The sequence below is a fragment of the Thalassophryne amazonica genome, chromosome 6 (assembly GCF_902500255.1).
Source record: "Thalassophryne amazonica chromosome 6, fThaAma1.1, whole genome shotgun sequence".
Classification (NCBI taxonomy): domain Eukaryota; kingdom Metazoa; phylum Chordata; class Actinopteri; order Batrachoidiformes; family Batrachoididae; genus Thalassophryne; species Thalassophryne amazonica.
The window spans coordinates 23,735,320-23,758,881 of NC_047108.1; the positions used below are offsets into that span (position 1 = coordinate 23,735,320).

Below are 23,562 nucleotides of genomic sequence, written 5' to 3' on the forward strand. Positions count from 1 at the left end.
ATTTAATGTCAGCTGGCATCTGTAACCTGACTTTGTGGGTGATAGAATCCCCTATCACTAAAGCCCGGCATTTCGGCATAGAGATAGGAGTGGAAGTCACCTCAATGAATTCACATCAGGCATATCAAAGGGAGAAAACCGGTTCACAGTACGCAGTGGCGAGTGTGATCGGGGTACCACAACCGGGCACCAAGCCCTACGTAACTTCCTCCGCCTAACCACAGTCCAAAAGCCGTTCTCCACAGCCGGCATTTCTGATGCTAATGGGCACGCTAGCTGGCCCACACGAACCTCGCCTGGAGTGCCTGTAATATCTATCTCCACTGAGCTAAGAAACTGTTCTAGTTTACGTACACAGCTCTCTAAAACAGCCACCCTATCTGCCAGCATCATGCAGGATTTATGTAAAGTGTAAAGTTGTGTACTTTGTGCACTAGAAAATTCAAGAGTATAGCCAAGTAAGCGTGAGCTAACCACTAATGAATATGCTAACCACTCCTAAGGTTCACACAGGAGGAAAATAATGAGCTAAATACACAATACTTACACTGAAAAGCTAACAGAAGTATTAGACTGGTACAAATAGTAATAAAAGAAATGGGAGGGGTAAGTCAACCTAGTTAATGCAAGCTAACCGCTAGCGGACGTTAACTGCTGGCAGAGGCTAACTGCTAGCAGAAGCTAACTACTAACGGAAGCTAGAGTACCTTGATTAGAGAGAATGGCGTCAACTCAGAACATGGTGCCATTTTGGTTCCAATTCCGCTTAACTACTGAATGAACCTTTAATGTTTTCAACAATTTTTTAAATCATTTAACCACAGACAGCAACAAATCCAGGTACAGGTACTATCAAAATAAATATAAAAATAGTTAAGCTATCAAATTTACATAAATTTGTGATGATTTATTTCATTAATTTAAAGCCTGATTTATGCAGCTGCAGCTCTGTAACTCTGTCATGCAATGACGTGCGTGACAGTTTTAAAGATTCTGTCTCTGGATTATACTTTATTCTGGACTAATATGACCCTCAACAAGTTTTTCTTTCTACAATCTTCACCTCCAAATCAAAGGTAAGCTGTACAATTTCCTCTTTTACAGACTTTGTGCTGTAAATGAGCAGACTTTTCGGATCCATTTTTAATCAGCATGCACACTATAAAAACTGTTATAATATGATAGGAGATGAAGGACTGACTTTTAATCACAGCAATGACTCCGGTCCCACTTTACTCAAATCAGCGAGTGTCAGAACTAAACTTTAATTTGTACCTCTGCATGTCCAGACTGCTCAGGGTTTTAATTTGGAAATACATTGCAATTGGACGGGACATTTATCCGATGTGAGCGAGATGTATGTAACAGATTAGTTACAGTCAGGAGGCGCCGAACATCTACGGGAATCCTGAATCGGGTCAAACATTTCCTCTGAAATTTTTTTTCTGTCAAATCTATTTGATGCATTATCAAAACGTAAAAGCAGCAACATGTTTGCTGCTTTCACTGCAGGTCTAAATCTGAGCACGGCATGAAAAAAATAAATGGCCTGGCTTTTAATCACGGACATGACTCCAGCCCCACATGTGAGGGGTTTAAAGGAAATACATTGCGATTGGATGGGACATTTTATCCAATGTGAGCAAAAAATCTGCTGTACAAAATCTGTTATATACGGTGTTTATTACATGGAACACAATACAAAAACTTTGGGACTTTTGTTGTCCGGTGACTGCAAATATCCCGTTTATATGATCACAGTTTATGTGAGTTTTATTGTACATGGGACTGAACAATAAATTTACGTCTCAAAGCTTTGATGATGTCAGCTTCCATCCCACACAGCTGACTTTATTTTCCTAAATTTGTCTTCTGTTCAGATCTGAAGGAAATCTGTACATCTTGAAGCCCTTGTTGTGTCTATGCGTGCTTCCAAATGCACAACCCGTCATTTTCAGCGAATAAATAAAATAGCTGGATTTCTATGCAGACAGATTAACAGCTAATGCTATTTTGAACCCAAGATGGCACCATGAGTCATGTGACCGATTTTTTCGACTCATGTCACCCCTCTATCAAGACACTCTAGTGAAAGTTAACCGCTAGGGATTCACAACAGGAGGACTGTATTTAAATAAGATTCACAATAGATGCACATAAAAACCAAAAGAAGTGTTAAACAGAAATAAAATAAATGAATACAACTGTGTAGAATTTGGAAGAGCATCACAACAGCAACAATACATCTGAAACAAGTTGCCAGATGTGTTGCCAGACCGAGATTCCATGAGATCTCATGTATTGTCAATCCAGGAAGTGTTCAACATTTAACATTTCCTGCTTCACTGTGGGCTCATAATTTGGCACTTCCTGTTTGGGACTTAGTGTACCATGAGCGAGTGTGAAGCTCGCTCATATTAATGTTATGCTAACAACAGCTGGCTTCTTTGTGTTTCTTCTGCACTGTGCTCATTGCTACTGTGTGCAGTGCTGCTCTCAGTCCTGAACAACAGGAAAGCAGAGGCAGTGCCAGTGTGCTGCAGCACAGTAGCAAAAACCTGAAGGTCTCATGAAATATGGTTTTTCATGAAATATGTGTCTGAAGGTAAGCAACGGCACTTTTGGCTTATGCTAATTTACCGTGTAAAATTCACATCTACATTGCATCGGACTGTTGTATTCCACTGAATCGTTTTGTATCCCATGTATCTATCAACATATCACATCATTGGTTCAAAGTATTTTGAGAAAACACAAACAGAAGGCATTCATTCTTTTTGTACAGTGTATTTTTCTCTCTATCTGATTCAGCTAAGCACCCCAATGTCTCTCTCTGTGACAGTGAATAAAAACAGAACCATAATTGAGTAGGAATATAGGAAAAGGAGCCATTTCATCAAAGTAAAAACACCACAGGATTCAGTGGGTGGCACTGGCCACTCACTTTCTTCAGCAACAACAGTGAACAGGAGTACACAACTTTTGACTGTAGGCTCCTTGGGTGCTACCTCGCTGTTCGGCACTTCTGTTCACAGCATTTGGGGAGAACAAACCATTGGCATGCCATGGCAAAGGTGACCAAGCCCTGGTCCACCCTCCAGTGGTGATAACTCTCTCACCACTCAGTTGGTACAGCAAGCATTGCTGCTAACGGCCTCTCCAGGGCCATCATTGGGGCCATCCACTTGGGACTTGTCTATGCTGGTCAGCTGACCAGCCTGCTGACCTGGATGTACAAGCTTTAAAGAGATTGCAGTCCCTCATCTGCAAAACTGGCCTACAGAGAACCACTGAGGGCACCAGTAGATTCTGTGTCCAACACTGTGGCCCCTTGGCTTGCCACCCAGCTATGGACCATACTCCTGGATAACGTCAAAGCTTTGATGTCCTCACCAATTTGTAGTTGATGGAAAGAATTTTCATCTGTCACAATGCCCTCTGTGGACATCTGCAGCCTCCCTAAGGACTATTCTGCATCCTGGAAAATAGGGAGAAGTACTTTGTGGTAAACATCGATGACATACTACATACGTTGAGGTTTGTGTGGATCACCTCAAAACAGATCATCTGGCATTGGACCAGGACCTGTTCTGCCCTACCTTCTAATTAGCCACTACGGCCCCTTCCTGCCACTCTACACCCAAGCTACCGCAGCATCCTGAGTGTCTTTCCTTTTGGAGACTTGGCCTCCACTCCTGTTTGTCTGCACCATTCTGGTCATGATATTTGCCCACCTCGGCTTTTATTTAGAATTTTTTTCTTATGTGAATTCTTGTATGTAGAGAACACTATGGACATAATTCACAGTCGCCGCTTCCACTTTGTTTTGCAGATGGGCTGTGCATTTTGATTTTTCCACCTTCATGTTCTGAAACAATAAATGACACATATTCATACATAACTGTGAGAAATTTTTGGTGTCAACTTCTTTGGAATTTCAATGTCATAATTATGATTACAATACAACATTTCAGAACTACTTCAGAAGCATATGTGACATTATTATCATGTAGACTCTTTCTGCTGTGTATTTTCCACAGATATTTCAGAACTTTTTTCTGTGCAGAATATGGAAAATGTCACCCATGAATTGTCGAACATCTCAGCTCTTGCAATTCTGCCAAATTAATCCAGTGTAACTGGCCTCAATTTCAAATTATTGAACCACTGTTAGAAAACGACAGCCTAGTAAGCCCATATTAGCACTGCGATGTATCATTTATAAGCAATAAGATAACTAAATTAATCAGGTCTCTATTAATGACCGGTTGCCTCAATATGATTTCAACCTGAACAGGATGTGATTTGAATTTTCAGTCGGCTTTGAGTTCTGCCACCTGCCTATGCAGCTGTGCGAAAAGCCAAGGCACTTTTCGGTGCCAAACAAATAATTTGCCTGTTCACATGTCAAACATCAAGGAATATTTAAGTCAGTTCACAAAACGATTCAATGTAATTGCCATATCAGAAACACGGATTAACGGAGTGTATTTTGAACTGGATGGGTGTGAATTTAACTGCATAAATAGAAAGAACAAGACTGGAAGAGGAGTGTCTGTGTCTGTAGATAAAATATGCAAATATGTTAGGGCCTCTTCACGCATAACACGATTGAAGCCGACTGGAACACGAAGGAGGAATCGTATGCTGCTCGTGAAAAATCGGAGCCGCCTCGAACACCTCGTACATCAGTTCCACAACCATTCGGGCACAGCACATGCACTCTATATTCGCATGCCACTCGCCCGTCGAAACCAATTTGAACAGCAGGCAAGATGAGGTCACACTGCCATCTGATCGTATTTGGAGCATTCACACAGCGTGTCGAACGCAGGTCGGACATATTATGCTGTGGCTGAGGAGCTGCAGGAAATCATCAGCCATATCAAACCGTGGCCAAATGGGGCGATCGAGACAGCCTTCACACCAGCAGCCAAATGTCAGCGAATCCCAGACAAATGGCCCAGAGTCGACCAAAGTCCAGGTGCCACCCATGAACAGCCAACACCACTCGTGGGGCACTTAGAAATGGCAACTGAGGTGGCTGGAGTGCAATCGCTGTCCAGCGCAGTGCGCATCTGGTTGGCTGTAATGTCCAGCTGGAACAGCTGACTGCTGTGTACTCACAACTCAGCTGGAGATAACATATCGCGCCATGAACAACACTCCACGCAATGCACGTGTGGGCCGGCTCTCATGCTCTCATGACATTCTGATAATTATATACAGACAAGTTCGCGTGGGGACCAGCCAGCAATGTCTGAGCGTGCGTGGCACGGCATGAACTTAGTTATCAGCCAGCCGGCCAGCCTAATGTCACTTCCACCGTGTAAATTGTAGTCCACATGACAGACAGAAATAGAGGGGAAAAAAACTATATTCAATAAGGGGAAAGGCGTGAACTCATTCGTGTGTGATCACTTTGCTCATAACACTGTAGTCACACAAGGCATGCCAGCTGATCGCCAGCCAGTGCACATCAGTGATAAATTAAAAACACAGAGAACAGAGAGAGGTAGGGCATATAAATAAGTACAACAATAACTACAAATATATTTACATAACAAATACATAAAATAAATAGATCACAGAACAAAGGAACAGAGAGTGAGACTTTTTTCTGTGAGCTGAGTTGGTCCGCAGAGGTGGCCGTGTCCGTGGCAGCAGCAGCTCTTGAGTACTGTGTACTTGCAACTTGCAGCTGGGGAACACATATCGTGCCATGCAGAATATCACCTCACAACATTCCACCATGAGGCATGTGCACTGGCATGCTGTCCTCATAAGGAAATACATAAAAAACACATATCACCTTTGCAACGCGGTCAGCAGTGACTGTGTCAGCATGAACATCACCAGCCAGGCTGTCCCATGTGAAAATATCCATCTGATCATGTGAACACTGAGCTGACTATCCGAATGTCACATCCACCACATGAGTTATGACGCAGTGTCCTTCCGCGTGCCGCTCTCTGGCCAGCTGGACACGCTGCACTGGCTGATGTGGACATGATATGAGCGCACGGCTTCATTCATGTCAGTTCATTACCTTGTTTACATCCATGACCATGGGTCATGTACAGAATTAAAATATTAGAAATTGCAGTGGTTTTGTGTGTGTGTGTGTGTGTGTGTCTGCATTTTTTTTTTTTTTACAGTGAGAGCAGATTCATGACCAGTAACATCATTGTGTTACATTTAAACAGTACGTTCATTGTTCCTATAATGTTCTGAATCTGTGCGCTCACATTACTTTGTGCTTACATATTTTCTTTGATTTATGTACATATGTCCAGCATCTAACTGCTCCGCTGCTGTGGGAACGCGATGTGGTGTCACACTTGTGTGTCACATGTGCTCGCACTGGGTTCGTGTAGCTCTGTCTGACCGTGTGTCCCTCCTGACAGTAGGCGGAATTTTTCACAGATCGCCAATTTGTTTCTTTTTCTGCTCTTTTTCAGCCGGTTTCTGGTTCTTTTGCCCAACTTCTTGTTCAGTGCCTTTAATATGTATAATCATGAGATGTTAGTATGTCTTTACATACATTTAGTAGTTGCAAATTTGTTTGAAAGAGTATTTTGAAATCAACTGACAATAAGAAAAGGACTTAGACAGGACAAGGGGTAGCACTGAATAAGCATTTGCTTCTTCCTCCTCCCTTTTGGACATGTTGTTATGTTCACATTGTTCTTTTGTTTTGTCTTTTTTGTGATTTGCTGCTTTTCTATGTTTGTTGTTCTTCTTCATTATTTGTTTTATACGTCCGAAATAAAACTTTCATTTATTCAAACTAATTTTTACCTGAGGCCAAAATGTGGATATCAGGTACTGTAAAGACTTTGTGTCCATCCATCCATCTGTGCTCAGCAAAAGTCCAGTCCTATTACTGCCATGGTCTTCAAATTCACAGGAAGCAGTTTTGGGCCACAGACCTTGGACAGGTTCAAAAATGGGTAACCTTGACCTATTCTAAGGGGTCAAATGGTCACATTCCTTCTACACAATCTTTCATGGATTACATGCTCATACAGTGGAGGGTGTTATATTTTTGATGTACAATGCCAATCTCAGTTTTTATTGTGTTAATATTTATGTCAAAAATAACAACCAGCTTAAAGGAAGTACTTTTGGCTGACACAAATACATCCAGAAAAACACAGTAGAGTCTAGACTCCTGCATACAGTAAATCTGACCTCTGATTCAGTGAAATCCAAGTCTGCGTTCATCTCGACACGTATCAACTTGACCAGGGATGGGTACTGATAAGATTTTATCGATATCGCCATTATCGATTCCGCTTATTGATCCGATTCCTTATCGATTCCCTTACTGATACCTCTTGTGAATTTTCTGTGTACTAAAAGTAGGCTTTACAGGTTTTCTATGTCAACAACATTTTAAATTGGTCACTGGATCCTTGATCTCTGGACATAAATATAAATAAATAAAATCTGTAGTTTTTGTCAAAAGCATTTCCTCTCAGACATTTTGGCATGAATGTCTCTCCGTACCTCTGAGCTGAGCTCAGCTGGCTGCTGCACGTCAGCGCAGAACGTCTCCTTTTGGGAGGAAAAAAAACATTTTGATGGATGGATGGATGGATGGATGGAAAGAGGCGGCATTTGATTTAAACAGCATTTAGCTTTAAATTTATTAATTCCGACTGGACTCTATCATTCTAACTTGACTCGGCAAAGAGCCGCACAGCGTTTGGATCTGTGTGAACAGAACAGAGGACGATTCTCGTTTCTTTCTCGCAGCAAGACAGGAGTCCCAGTTAGTGACTTTAATCCGCACAAAAGTGACTCACGATTGACATATTTAGGGATGAAAGTGGTAAAAGCTGAAACCCAAAATTACCCCCCAACACCACCCGCACGAAAATGTTTGAATTCTAGAAGCTCTGAAATGCAATCTGGGACTATTCTAGACAATAAACTGCAGTGAGTGCAGAACCCATTTTGATGAGAAAAAAACCCAACTTTCCTTATTCAAATTCATTCCAGTAGTATTCTGCTCTTACTAGGATGCAGCAGTTTTCTAGCTTGGCAGATAATTCTGGAGGAAATCACTGAAGAAATTAACAAATTGAAAATATGGTTTGACCAACACAAATTGTCATTAAATCAAATCAAATCAAAACAATTTTATTTATATAGCGCCAAATCACAACAAACAGTTGCCCCAAGGTGCTTTATATTGTAAGGCAAGGCCGTACAATAATTACGGAAAAACCCCAACGGTCAAAACGACCCCCTGTGAGCAAGCACTTGGCGACAGTGGGAAGGAAAAACTCCCTTTTAACAGGAAGAAACCTCCAGCAGAACCAGGCTCAGGGAGGGGCAGTCTTCTGCTGGGACTGGTTGAGGCTGAGGGAGAGAACCAGGAAAAAGACATGCTGTGGAGGGGAGCAGAGATCAATCACTGATGATTAAATGCAGAGTGGTGCATACAGAGCAAAAAGAGAAAGAAACACTCAGTGCATCATGGGAACCCCCCAGCAGTCTAAGTCTATAGCAGCATAACTAAGGGGCTGGTTCAGGGTCACCTGATCCAGCCCTAACTATAAGCTTTAGCAAAAAGGAAAGTTTTAAGCCTAATCTTAAAAGTAGAGAGGGTGTCTGTCTCCCTGATCTGAATTGGGAGCTGCTTCCACAGGAGAGGAGCCTTCTACTCTTACAAACCCTAGGAACTACAAGTAAGCCTGCAGTCTGAGAGCGAAGCGCTCTATTGGGGTGATATGGTACTATGAGGTCCCTAAGATAACATGGGACCTGATTATTCAAAACCTTATAAGTAAGAAGAAGAATTTTAAATTCTATTCTAGAATTAACAGGAAGCCAATGAAGAGAGGCCAATATGGGTGAAATATGTTCTCTCCTTCTAGTCCCCGTCAGTACTCTAGCTGCAGCATTTTGAATTAACTGAAGGCTTTTCAGGGAACTTTTAGGACAACCTGATAATAATGAATTACAATAGTCCAGCCTAGAGGAAATAAATGCATGAATTAGTTTTTCAGCATCACTCTGAGACAAGACATTTCTAATTTTAGAGATATTGCGCAAATGCAAAAAAGCAGTCCTACATATTTGTTTAATATGCGCATTGAATGACATATCCTGATCGAAAATGACTCCAAGATTACTAGAGGTAATCTTACCAGTATTACTAGAGGTCAGGGTAATGCCATCCAGAGTAAGGATCTGGTTAGACACCATGTTTCTAAGATTTGTGGGGCCAAGTACAATAACTTCAGTTTTATCTGAGTTTAAAAGCAGGAAATTAGAGGTCATCCATGTCTTGCTTAGCTAAGATAGCTGGGTCAAGTGATGGCTTTTTAAGTAATGGTTTAATTACTGCCACCTTAAAAGCCTGTGGTACATAGCCAACTAATAAAGATAGATTGATCATATTTAAGATCGAAGCATTAATTAATGGTAGGGCTTCCTTGAGCAGCCTGGTAGGAATGGGGTCTAATAGACATGTTGATGGTTTGGAGGAAGTAACTAATGAAAATAACTCAGACAGAACAATCGGAGAGAAAGAGTCTAACCAAATACCGGCATCACTGAAAGCAGCCAAAGATAACGATATGTCTTTGGGATGGTTATGAGTAATTTTTTCTCTAACAGTTAAAATTTTATTAGCAAAGAAAGTCATGAAGTCATTACTAGTTAAAGTTAAAGGAATACTCGGCTCAATAGAGCTCTGACTCTTTGTCAGCCTGGCTACAGTGCTGAAAAGAAACCTGGGGTTGTTCTTATTTTCTTCAATTAGTGATGAGTAGTAAGATGTCCTAGCTTTATGGAGGGCTTTTTTATAGAGCAATTTTCTAGAGCGATTTAAGGCTCTCTTTTTCAGAGGAGCTACAGCATCCAAAGTTGTCTTCAATGAGGATGTAAAACTATTGACGAGATACTCTATCTCACTCACAGAGTTTAGGTAGCTACTCTGCACTGTGTTGGTATATGGCATTAGAGAACATAAACAAGGAATCATATCTTTAAACCTAGTTACAGCGCTTTCTGAAAGACTTCTAGTGTAATGAAACTTATTCCCCACTGCTGGGTAGTCCATCAGAGTAAATGTAAATGTTATTAAGAAATGATCAGACAGAAGGGAGTTTTCAGGGAATACTGTTAAGTCTTCAATTTCCATACCATAAGTCAGAACAAGATCTAAGATATGATTAAAGTGGTGGGTGGACTCATTTACATTTTGAGCAAAGCCAATTGAGTCTAATAATAGATTAAATGCCATGTTAAGGCTGTCATTCTCAGCATCTGTGTGGATGTTAAAATCGCCCACTATAATTATCTTATCTGAGCTAAGCACTAAGTCAGACAAAAGGTCTGAAATTCAAAGAGAAACTCACAGTAACGACCAGGTGGACGATAGATAATAACAAATAAAACTGGTTTTTGGGACTTCCAATTTGGATGGACAAGACTAAGAGTCAAGCTTTCAAATGAATTAAAGCTCTGTCTGGGTTTTGGATTAATTAATAAGCTGGAATGGAAGACTGCTGCTAATCCTCCGCCTCGGCCCGTGCTACAAGCGTTCTGGCAGTTAGTGTGACTCGGGGGTGTTGACTCATTTAAACTAACATATTCATCCTGCTATAACCAGGTTTCTGTAAAGCAGAATAAATCAATATGTTGATCAATTATTATATCATTTACTAACAGGGACTTAGAAGAGAGAGACCTTGTTGTGTGGGCCGCTGAAGAGGAGGTACTGCTGGCCCACCACCACAAGATGGCGCCCTGCTTGAAGTGCGGGCTTCCAGCACGAGAGGGCGTCGGAGCGACCGGGAGTGACAGCTGTCACTCATCATCCGTACCAGCTGTCACTCATCCACTACACATCACCACCACCATAAAGGCCAGACTGCAACTCCACCTCCCCGCCGAGAAATCAGCTACCAATCAGGTAATTCTCTGCTGAACCTTAATTCGAGTATTAGTCTGATCTCTTTTTGCAGCCGTTTTCCTGGGACGGATACCCTGTCTGCTGAGTTGGCGTTTGGTGTGGACTGCGATGGCTTCGCCTCCCACCCCACCCAGATAAGTGGTTATCTCGGGAGCTGCACGAGTGTACAGACTGTGGGATTACTGAGTGTGCGAACTCACACTCATCAGTACTGTCTCTGTTCTCTGCCAGCAGTACCAGGTCTGACTGCTGAAGACAGTGGCCACCTGGGGCGCAGGGCTTGGTGGCTCCGGTGTTCTTCAGATCCGTTGGTGGTGGAAGCTGTGTGGGATCCAGCTCTTCTCTCGCCAGACGTCTTCTATCGTCGAGCCTGCCCACACGTCACCTTGTGTATAATTGACATTCCACCATATTGTTATTGTCTGTACTTCGTTGTGCGATTCACAACATTAAATTGTTACTTTTTGGCTTATCCATTGTCCGTTCATTAACGCCCCCTGTTGTGGGTCCGCGTCACGACACTTTCACAACAGACCTAATGTTTAATAAACCACATTTAAGTGTTTTAGTCTGTGGTGCAGTTGAAGGTGCTATATTATTATTATTATTTTTTTATGCTTAAATACATTTTTACTGGTTATTGGTGGTCTGGGAGCAGGCAAGAAAAACAGGGATGAAGTGGAGGTGTAAGAGTCACTAGGTGTTCACATGAAACACTTATTTTTTCTATATGTATTTATTTATTTTAATTGTTAGTTGGTTTTATCTTTTCGGTTGTGTTTTGTTTCATCAGGTTCTTTTTGTCTCTTTCTCTAAAATTGTATTGTAGCATTATTAGTTATTATGAGTTATTCTTACTATTATTGTTGTTGCTGCTATTATTATTAGTATATGAATCAATCAATCAATCAACTTTTTTCTTGTATAGCGCCAAATCACAACAAACAGTTGCCCCAAGGCGCTCCACATTGCAAGGCAAGGCCATACAATAATTATGAAACACAGTCTACGTCTAAAGCAACATAACCAAGGGATGGTCCAGGGTCACCCGATCCAGCCCTAACTATAAGCCTTAGCGAAAAGGAAAGTTTTAAGCCTAATCTTAAAAGTAGAGAGGGTATCTGTCTCCCTGATCTGAATTGGGAGCTGGTTCCACAGGAGAGGAGCCTGAAAGCTGAAGGCTCTGCCTCCCATTCTACTCTTACAAACCCTAGGAACTACAAGTAAGCCCGCAGTCTGAGAGCGAAGCGCTCTAATGGGGTAATATGGTACTACGAGGTCCCTAAGATAAGATGGGACCTGATTATTCAAAACCTTATAAGTAAGAAGAAGAATTTTAAATTCTATTCTAGCATTAACAGGAAGCCAATGAAGGGAGGCCAACACGGGTGAGATATGCTCTCTCCTGCTAGTCCCCGTCAGTACTCTAGCTACAGCATTCTGAACCAACTGAAGGCTTTTTAGGGAACTTTTAGGACAACCTGATAATAATGAATTACAATAGTCCAGCCTAGAGGAAATAAATGCATGAATTAGTTTTTCAGCATCACTCTGAGACAAGACCTTTCTGATTTTAGAGATATTGCGTAAATGCAAAAAGGCAGTCCTACATATTTGTTTAATATGCGCTTTGAATGACATATCCTGATCAAAAATAACTCCAAGATTTCTCACAGTATTACTAGAGATCAGGGAAATGCCATCCAGAGTAACGATCTGGTTAGACACCATGCTTCTAAGATTTGTGGGGCCAAGTACAATAACTTCAGTTTTATCTGAGTTTAAAAGCAGGAAATTAGAGGTCATCCATGTCTTTATGTCTGTAAGACAATCCTGCAGTTTAGCTAATTGGTGCGTATCCTCTGGCTTCATGGATAGATAAAGCTGCGTAACAATGAAAATTTAAGCAATACCGTCTAATAATACTGCCCAAAGGAAGCATGTATAAAGTGAATAAAATTGGTCCTAGCACAGAACCTTGTGGAACTCCATAATTAACTTTAGTCTGTGAAGAAGATTCCCCATTTACATGAACAAACTGTAATCTATTAGACAAATAAATAAATAAGAATATTAATAAATAATATTAATAATAATAATAAATTAGAATAAAAATAAATAAAAATAAATACAATTTGACTCTTTTACAACAACAAACGCTGAGCCATTATTATACAGAAAACAAATGCACACAACCTGCTGAGATGTGAACAGCTTAATGCTAACTTTAACACTGAAAACGCCATAGACATGCTAACACGTTAGCATCGGTTCTCTTTAGGGTTTTAGTGGGGAAAATTAAGATAAAGCGAAATAAAAGCACCAGATCGAAGCACCAGATCAAAGCACTGTTTCAATCTGCGAATCACTGCTTCGATTGGTTCAAGGTTCAAAGCAAAGCCGCGCTGCAGAAAAGTTGATTACATACCCGCTGCAGGGTCTGTAATCAATGTAGAGAAATGATCATTTTCCTAACAAACACCCCCAAAAACAGCGGCCACTCTGAAGGACCAATAAGGGAATCATTAAGCAAAAAGGTTATTGAGGTCGGTGGATCGAATAATTTCTTAACAATACCCGAAAGGAACCGGTTCTCTATACCCATCCCTAAACTTGACAGGTCTCTGGTTGTAAAGAACTGTGAAATCTAGAAAGTGCGTAACAGAGTACAGCAGGGAAATTATGTTCAATATGTCACACCTTCAGAGAGAAAACCCACAGTTCCCCAAGGAACTATCTGATGAATATTAATGTGTGGTAACAGCACAGGGGTATGCCAGGCCTGTCATATGTGGAGACAGGTTTCTGGTTTGAGGGCAGAGAGCGGTGCTTCTCCACCTCTCACAGCTGTGTCAAAGTGTTGTCCCACTGTGCTACATGGGACCTTTGTGGGTGGACTCTGGAGCTCTGTCGACATTGATCTCTTCCTCAATTTGACTTTACAAACATCATCCTTGCAACATGGCTGTTAGGAATTGTCTTTGGTTCAGGGACAGCATAAAATGACCTCATAGTGGCTGATCTGCTTTGAGTAGAATTAAACACCCCTGATATATCAACATCCATACAGCAATATGAACAGCTGCAACTGTTTTAAGTACAAGCTGGGCCCCAAACCCAGAGAATGACAGAGATGCGGAGTAAAACAAAGTCCAGGAAATGGTCATACGCAGGAGTTAGTTCGGCAACAGTGTCCGCCAGGGACACAAAATCCAGAGACAACATGAGGCGAGACTGTTCCATGAGTAAACAATCCAAAGCGAGCAGATGCATCTAAAAGGTGCTAGGCAATAAAACAAAAGTAACTATCCAGTACTAAAGAAGGAGAACCAGAAAAACATAAGGAGAGTTAACGTGAAAAGGCTTAGCAAAAGACTCATGACAATCTGGCATTGGGAAGCTGAAAGACAAGTAGCTTAACAAGGAGACAAACTAAAACAATCAGCGGAATGAACAACCAGTGTGAGAAATCAAGAAGAGTAAAGAGCTGAAAATAAAATGAGTAAAATAAGTAAGTAAGTAAAGTAAGAAAGTAAATTTTATTTATATAGCACTTTTCACAGGCAGAGAGCCACAAAGTGCTGCACAAAAAAGGTAGTTAAAAATAAAATACATCAAATACATAAAAGTACACATTAAATCACTGCAAAAAAAAGCAAAGATAATGGTCATAAACAGCTCCCTCCACTGTAGATTAAAATGCTTGGAGAAACAAGTGCGTCTTGAGCGGACCCGGCGCCACGAGGGGGCGTTGGGGGGCGACGCCCCCTCAAGTCATCAACCTCGCCCACTCAGATGTGAGAGTTATCAAAAATAAAAATAAAAAAGAAAGAAAAAGAAATACTGGAAAATATAGCGCCTCGCAGTTTCGCGGATTTTTTAGTCCAATTTTGCATGCTTTTTTTTTTTTTTTTTTTTTACAGCGCATTGTGCTCTGCGTCTTCATCAAGCAGGCCAGTGTTTTGTCGAGATGACGGGACACCTGTTGCGGCACCGCAAAGGGAGAGTACGCGCATTGTGTTCTGCGTATCTGTTTATAAGAATCTTCTCGCCCAGAAGAAAAAAGAGCGCCAACAACTACCCATAACTCTGTTCTTCACTCGGAAAAAGACACCTGCAGCGAGGCCTTCAGCAGAGCGGCGCCACCACGAAGAGGCGCGATCAGAGGAACTGTGAAATACTGGTCAGTCACTATTAATAATTTCTTATGTGTCCAACCTCGTAGGTTGATTGTTAAAGTTAAATTCGTTAGTTCTAAAAGCCATCATAATTATTTATAGGAAAATGTTCTATTTTTATTTCTCAAAAAAAAAAAAAAATGTTTGGGCCTGAAAACAGGTTGGTCTTATTTTTCTACTAAGGTTTGAACTTTGAGAGAGAGAAGTGAGAAAATGTTCATGCCTGTTTGAGAAAAGTGTATAAAGTGTGTAGTGAGGGGTTTTACAGCCTTAAAACATCTATAATAATTGTAAAAAATAATGCTGTCTACTTCGCGGATTTCGCCTATTGCGGGCTATTTTTAGAACATAACTCCCGCAATAAACGAGGGACCACTGTATATCAACATGAAAGGTTTATCTTTGACCCATTGTGTGACTGTCATGCCCAATTGTGCTGTGTTTGCGCTTGTGATGGAGGGCTGTATGTGGTGTTAATCTACTGTCTCATGTCGTTTCTCAGATCAGTTGTTGGTTTGGTTTTGTGGTATGCAGGAGATCACTTGACCGAGGGTCTATACGTTCAAATAGTAATTAAAAAAATACTGTCATCACCTTTACTCTTACTCAGTCAGTCTCTTACAACGGTGTAGCCTAAATACACGAGCTTTCTAGGAGCGCACCCAATTCATTATGCACGCTCAGAGGCACGTCCCCTCCGGTGCGCACTTTTTTGGGGGGGGGGGGGGCACGACCCCGCCCCTTGTGATAAACTTATCGCCCCCTTAATATTTTTTTTCTGGCGCCGGGCCTGGTCTTGAGCCTACTCTTGAATGCATCAACAGAAGCAAGTATGTGAATAGAGAGTGGGAGATCATTCCAGAGCCTTGGCGCGATGGCCTCCTCTGGTCTTGAAACGGGTACGAGGGACCATGAGGAGATTCAGGTCTAATGACGTCAGGTTCAGAGAGGGAGTGTAGGGACACAACAGGTCTCTAATATAAGGGGGAGCCTGACCATGCAGAGCTCTGAAAGTCAGCACGAGGATTTTAAAGTTAAAACGATACGTTTAAAACGATATCGCACAGGGAGCCAGTGCAGGGCTTTTAAAAGTGGAGTAATGTGGCTCCTCCTGTTAGTCCGAGTTAACAGCCTAGCTGCAGAATTCTGGGCCTGCTGCAAGCGAGACAGCTCCTTTTGGTGTAGGCAAGAAAATAAGCTGTTACAGTAGTCTAAACGTGAGGAAACAAAGGCGTGGATAATCAACTCAAGATCATCATTCGACATAATACTTCTAAGCTTCGATATTTTTCGCAACTGATAGAAACAATTCCTTGTGAGCTGTTTCAAGTGATGCTCAAGTGACATTTCTTTGTCAAAGATAACACCGACGTTTCTAAGACTCGATTTAACAAACAAGCTCAGGTCACTTAGATGCTGAGTGATCCCTGGGATCGCCTCATCGGGGGCAATGACCAGCACTTCAGTTTTTGCTGAATTTAGCTGCAAAGAGTTGGACCCAAGCCACTGTTTTATCTGCATGAGGCAATTAGTTAAAGAAGTCAGTTTGTGAACCTCAGAGACATTAAAAGATCAGTACAGCTTGATGTCATCAGCAAATAAATGATAAGAGACATCATCAAATCCATGAATTAGCTTTCCTAAGGGAAGGACATAAAGTAAAAATAGAATGGGGCCCAAAACCGATCCTTGGGGTACTCCGCACAACAGATCAGCAGAGTCAGACAGGATCTGATTAGCCGAGACACAGAAACTCCTGCCCGACAAATAGGAAGAGAACCACGCTAGGACAGGTCCTGACATTCCGACTAAGTCCTGCAATCTTGTTAATAAGATGTTATGATCAACTGTGTCAAAGGCCGCAGAAAGATCTAACAGAACAAGGACAGTGCATTTCCCAGAATCCGCAGACATCATAATGTTTTTTGAGAAGAGGTTCCACAAAAGCATGTTTAATAAAGCTGGGAAAAACACCAGTAGAGAGAGAGGCATTAATCATATTTGTAACCCAGGGGCAAATGTCACTAAAAACTCTTGAAAAAAGTTTACAGGGGGACAACTTCATTTTTGACACCACAGCAGCAACATCAACCTGCGTTACAGGTTTGAAAAATGACCACTTGGATGCAGGCTCAACAGTTGAGTCACAAAAAGAAGAAGGCACTGGAAATTTTGCCTTAATGTCCAAAATTTTATCAATAAAATACTTATACTTAAGAAATGTATTACTGTCAGCTTTGCACACAACAGGTATAGAAGTTGTCGCAGGACAAACAATAGAATTGATAGTATCAAACAGAACTTGGTTTTTTCTTATTCATGATTATCAGCTGACGAAAGTATTCTGATCTGGCCTTTTTTATTGAATCATTTAACAAAGACATCAGCTCCTTAAGGTGCAGTCTATGGACCTCAGACTTGGTCGACTTCCACAGACGCTCGGTTTTTCGACAAAGTCTTTTCATATTTTGAATTGAATCATTAAGCCAAGGACAAGCTGTCTTCTTAGTCACCAGGTTGGATTTAACTGGTGCAACCTGATCCAAAATGGATTCACAGTAACTATTAAAACCGTGAACAACGCTGCCCACATCAGGACAGTCCAAGAGCAGATTAGCATCAAACATGGCTGAAAACCTGACAGCGGTATCTTCAGTGATGATGCGCCTTTGAGATCTAACCTGAGGCGGTGCAACCTCAGGAGTGAAAAACAACTTAAATGACACACAAAAATGATCACTCAAGTGTACATCCTCTACGCAAAGGTTGGCAACATTAAGACCCAATGAAAAAACTAAGTCAATGGTGTGGCCTTTCTGGTGCTTTGGGCCTGAAACATGTTGCTTAAAATTAAAAGCTTCAGTCAATGTTAAAAGTTAAATTGCTGGACAGGAGGTGCTGTCATCAATATGAATGTTAAAATCTCTGAGGATTAAAACATTGTCCAACTTAAAAATTGAAGATAAGAAATCACTAAAATCTTTTAAAAAGACAGCAGCAGGGCCAGGTGGGCGATACACAAACACGCAGTAGAAAGGACAAGAAGAACCAATCTTAAACATCTGAGACTTAAATGAAGGAAAAATTTGTGCACTCAGAACTTTGCAAATGATTTTTTTCCTGTATAATAATGCAAGACCTCCTCCTCGACAAGAAGGGCGGGGCATTCCGAAAACCGAGCATCCATCAGGGCAGAGTTCATTTAGATGAATAAACTCTCCTCCTTTCTGCCACATCTCTGTAATAAACAGGAAATCCAAATTTCGTCTGGTAAAAAGTTTGTTTAGGGAGAAAGATTTATTTGCAACGGAGCGGGCATTTAGTAAACCAAGCTGAGATACGTCACAGTCTCCGTACTGGCTGGACCCAGCGGGATTAGACAAAGGCACGTGATACGGTCACATGGTTTCCAGCTGAGCTGGAAAGTCATATAGTTTACCGGTGTACACAAGGGAAGACAAGAGGGCGAAGCATCCCAACGATCACAATTCCAACGGGACAGTGGCTCCAGCACGCTGGACGCAGTGATCTGGGAGGACAGAGATGAGGGCTCACCGCTGCTACTACGCACATCAAGGAAAGGGATCATCCGTAAACACCTGACCCGGCGATTCACGAGGGCAAAACCGGAGCGCGAAACCCGTCTACGTTTGACCTGGACGCCAGACCTGGATCCGCGTTTCCTCAATCTCCTCTTTTTGCCCAGTGTTCCAGACAGCAACAAACACCCAGGTGAGTCTGGAAAACAAACGAGGGGGGGGGGAGGTTTGTTTATACTTCCCCTGTCGCTGAAAAAAAGATTCCATAGACTCTTTGATACGAAAAAGAGAGTCTTGATTGTAACTCCGGAGAGTAGAAGCAGATCCATGGGATATTTGAGCTGATATGACCACACATATTGCAAAAACAGTGTAAAACATCCGACATAGGAGTTGAGCAGTGGCGTGGCCAAACACAGGCCATGCCACTGCTCTTTCTGTGCAAATGAAACAAGAAACAAAACCCCAAACTAGGTCTGGAGACTGGCTAGGCCATTCCAGAACCTTGATATGCTTCTTACGGAGCCACTCCTTGGTTATCCTGGCTGTGTGCTTCGGGTCATTGTCATGCTGGAAGACCCATCCACGACCCATCTTCAATGCTGTAACTGAGGGAAGGAGGTTGTTCCCCAAAATCTCGCAATACATGGTCCCGGTCATCCTCTCTTTAATACAGTGCAGTCGTCCTGTCCCATGTGCAGAAAAACACCCCCAAAGCATGATGCTTCCACCCCTCATGCTTCACAGTAGGGCCGGTGTTTTTTGGATGGTACTCAGCATTCTTCTTCCTCCAAACACGGCGAGTGGAATTAAGACCAAAAAGTTCTATTTTGGTCTCATCTGACCACATAACTTTCTCCCATGACTCCCCTGGATCATCCAAATGGTCATGGGCAAACTTAAGACGGGCCTGGACATGTGCTGATTTAAGCAGGGGAACCTTCCGTGCCATGCATGATCTTAACCCATGACATCTTAGTGTATTACCCACAGTAACCTTGGAAACAGTGGTGTCAGCTCTCTTCAGGTCATTGACCAGCTCCTCCCGTGCAGTTCTGGGCTGATTCCTCACCTTTCTTAGGATCACTGATACGCCACGAGGTGGGATCTTGCATGGAGCCCCAGTCCGAGGGAGATTGACAGACATGTTTAGCTTCTTCCATTTTCTAATAATTGCTCCAACAGTTGATCTTTTTTCACCAAGCTGCTTGGCAATTGCCCCGTAGCCCTTTCCAGCCTTGTGGAGGTCTACAATTTTGTCTCTGGTGTCTTTGGACAGCTCTTTGGTCTTAGCCATGTTAGTAGTTGGAGTCTTACTGATTGTGTGGGGTGGACAGGTGTCTTTATGCAGCTGACAACCTCAAATAGGTGCTGTTAATTTGGAATAATAAGTGGAGTGGAGGTGGACTTTGAGGGCCAGAATTTCTGCTGATTGGCAGGTGTTGAAATACTTATTTGCAGCAGTAACATGCAAATAAATTATTTAAAAAAATCATACATTGTGATTTCCGGATTTTTTTTTTTTTTTTTGGGATTATGTCTCTCACAGTGGACATGCACCTAAAATGAAAAATTCAGACCCCTCCATGATTTCTAAGTGGGAGAACTTGCAAAATTGCAGGATGTTCAAATACTTGTTTTCCTCACTATAGATCCACTTAATGCATGATTAGAGGAAATACACAGCTCATAACGTTTACTGTTCACACCAAAGTAAACCATTAGGCGAACCATCAGGCAGTCCCCTCCAAAAATATTTAATAAACACCCGAACCTAGGTTAGCCTGTTAGCTGGTGCTTTGGATATGAAGTGAGTGGCGTGTTTCACGCTTTTTTTTTTTTTTGTCATACACTGAGCCACACACACGCTGCCCTTTTACATATTAATGAATTCATCGTGAATCAGTGTGGGTGGGGCTCTCAATATGGTGACGCCCAGACAAGGAGGTCATTTTGGCTGTTCCTGGTCTCTATAGAAAATCAATAGATGATGTCACATAGGCTTTGTCCAGTATATATACAGTCTATGGAGAGAGGCTGCACTTTCTGAAGCATCTGTCAGTGTATGGACCTCTCTGAAATGCACCAGTAAATGCTCATAAACTCTAAAAGAACTGTCTTTTCAGCCTGAAAATGCGATTTAGTTTTATTTAGTCTTTCAAACTAAGAAAATCACCCTTGAAAAACACATTAAGGCTTTCCCTCCACCAGATCTCTGCCACGTCATTTTTTATCAGGTGGCACTGCTGCCTGCACTGCACGACACATTTTATTTCATTTAATTTTTAATTTATTACACATTGTTTAAAACCTTTTTTCATATATTACACAGTTTTTGCAAACAAAATACTTTGGTAAACACATTTCTAACACTAAAACAGTTTGTCAACATGAATAAAAATGTATATTCACTGAAGATTTGAGGAATATGAGGAATTTCTAAAAACAAATTTCACATTTTCAGCTTTGAAGCCAAACTATATATCTTTTACACACTGGTTGAGACAAATATATGTCTCACATTAGGAAAGGTGAGATTGTTCTGAACATTTTGATATGCAACACACTGACATTTCACTATATGCAAGTAACTTCAAAGGGGAATTACATAAGGGCATGGTAAAAAAAAAAAAGAACCCCCAGACGTTTAATATTTGTGTGGATTTTGAGTTTTGTCACTACCAGCCAGCTCAGCTCTTACCTGGTCCCAGTCTATACTGCGGAAAAATGTATGTGACTTGATATCTGTGAAGCCTGTCTGGACCTGGCATCCCAGCCTCTCTTTAGGATCCTGTTGGAAAAAAGTCAGCTGATTAGGACTACTGACAAGAGCAGCTGCTTTTCCAAATTAATGTCCTAAACGCCCTGTCAAACCTTGACGATTTAGCCAGTGTATGCCAACCTTATTAAAAATGCTGGCATACGCTGGCTAAATTGTCAATGTGGGAAAGGGATGTAACATTCATGGGTGAAGTCGATCACATTTCAGATGATTCAGAAACTCTGCTGAACCTGACCAAAGCAAATACTCTGCAGCCCAGCAGTGCCAGGTAATGGCACCCATGTAACTGACAGTACAGTCATATTGTCGATTTTGGACAGTCAGTATTGCACACACCTCCACAGTGTGACTGTAAACACAGTGAAGGTGAGCAGCAACGTACAGAATGAAGCAAACCACTGCTGTCATTATAGTGTGCAGTTGGTTATTTGCTGTTTCCTAAGTTGACAATTGTTCAGTTTTCCCAGCCGATGTGTTACCATGACAACCAAAGGCAGAAACCCCACAGAGAAAAATGATAGTGAGTTCGTAATTATACTTGTTTCTGAAGGCCTTGAACCGTATAACGCATTCTCACTACTGTGCATTAACTGATTCATGAGTGCACAGGAACGTCAGATTCTACCCCTATAACGTCAAGTCTGAATGACACGAATGAGATGTCGGAAATAGATCTGAAGAAATAGTGTTTATGTCAGTAATTAGCTAGCCTTGCTCTCTTTCATTAACCAACACTAATGACAATAACTTTGATTTTAGACTTGACAGTTTACTGAAGGAAGCACCATCTTTACTGAAGGCTCTCGCAGTGGCAGAGTTGTGCTCTGTGCCCTTCAAATGTAAAGCTCAGCAACAGCAGTAGAAGCTTAATATTTTAAGATTTGAACAGTCAGAGTAAGCCAACAGCAGACTGCTACATCTCACACACTGTACAGCTTCTGAATAGGCAGTTAGCACATAATAATCCATATTCTCAATCAGTGCAAAGCAGCACAAAGCCCACCCAGCACCCGCATTCTCTTAGGCCCCCTTTACACAGGACGGTGGCAGTTGTGAGCCTGCTGCATGGCTTAAAATGTGCCCGATCCACAGAGATGATGCAAAAACTGCTGCACAAGGGCCGCTGAAGCATGGAGTTTGTGCTTTACACATGATGTCACATTTCCATGGAGATCTGCTGTTTTTTTTTACATATATGCTGGATTTTGAGCAGCTTGCTGTCATATTTCCTCACTGTGCCCACGAGGGGGGGAGAGAATGGATAAAAACAAGCAAAATATTACACTCAACAAAAATATAAATGCAACACTTTTGGTTTTGCTCCCATTTTGTATGAGATTAACTCAAAGATCTAAAACTTTTTCCACATACACAACATCACCATTTCCCTCAAATATTGTTCACAAACCAGTCTAAATCTGTGATAGTGAGCACTTCTCCTTTGCTGAGATAATCCATCCCACCTCACAGGTGTGCCATATCAAGATGCTGATTAGACACCATGATTAGTGCACAGGTGTGCCTTAGACTGTCCACAATAAAAGGCCATTCTGAAAGGTGCAGTTTTGTTTTATTGGGGGGGGATACCAGTCAGTATCTGGTGTGACCACCATTTGCCTCATGCAGTGCAACACATCTCCTTCGTATAGAGTTGATCAGGTTGTCAATTGTGGCCTGTGGAATGTTGGTCCACTCCTCTTCAATGCCTGTGCGAAGTTGCTGGATATTGGCAGGAACTGGTACACGCTATCAATACGCCGGTACAGAGCATCCCAAACATGCTCAATGGGTGACATGTCCGGTGAGTATGTCGGCCATGCAAGAACTGGGACATTTTCAGCTTCCAAGAATTGTGTACAGATCCTTGCAACATGGGGCGTGCATTATCCTGCTGCAACATGACGTGATGTTCTTGGATGTATGGCACAAGAATGGGTCTCAGGATCTCGTCATGGTATCTCTGTGCATTCAAAATGCCATCAATAAAATGCACCTGTGTTCTTTGTCCATAACAGACGCCTGCCCATACCATAACCCCACCGCCACCATGGGCCACTCGATCCACAACATTGACATCAGAAAACCGCTCACCCACACGACGCCACACACGCTGTCTGCCATCTGCCCTGG

General features: G+C 41.9%; 1 protein-coding gene across 3 annotated transcripts in view; it reads right to left on the reverse strand.

Annotated features, from left to right (window-relative positions):
• Positions 1-23,562, reverse strand: part of prkcz (protein kinase C, zeta) — a 595,716-nt gene that overhangs the window by 58,589 nt on the left and 513,565 nt on the right. For all 3 annotated transcript variants that reach the window (XM_034171897.1, XM_034171896.1, XM_034171898.1), the window contains one exon: positions 21,352-21,441. In XM_034171897.1, the coding sequence (XP_034027788.1) occupies positions 21,352-21,441 (90 nt within the window). The remainder of the gene's footprint in view (positions 1-21,351; positions 21,442-23,562) is intronic.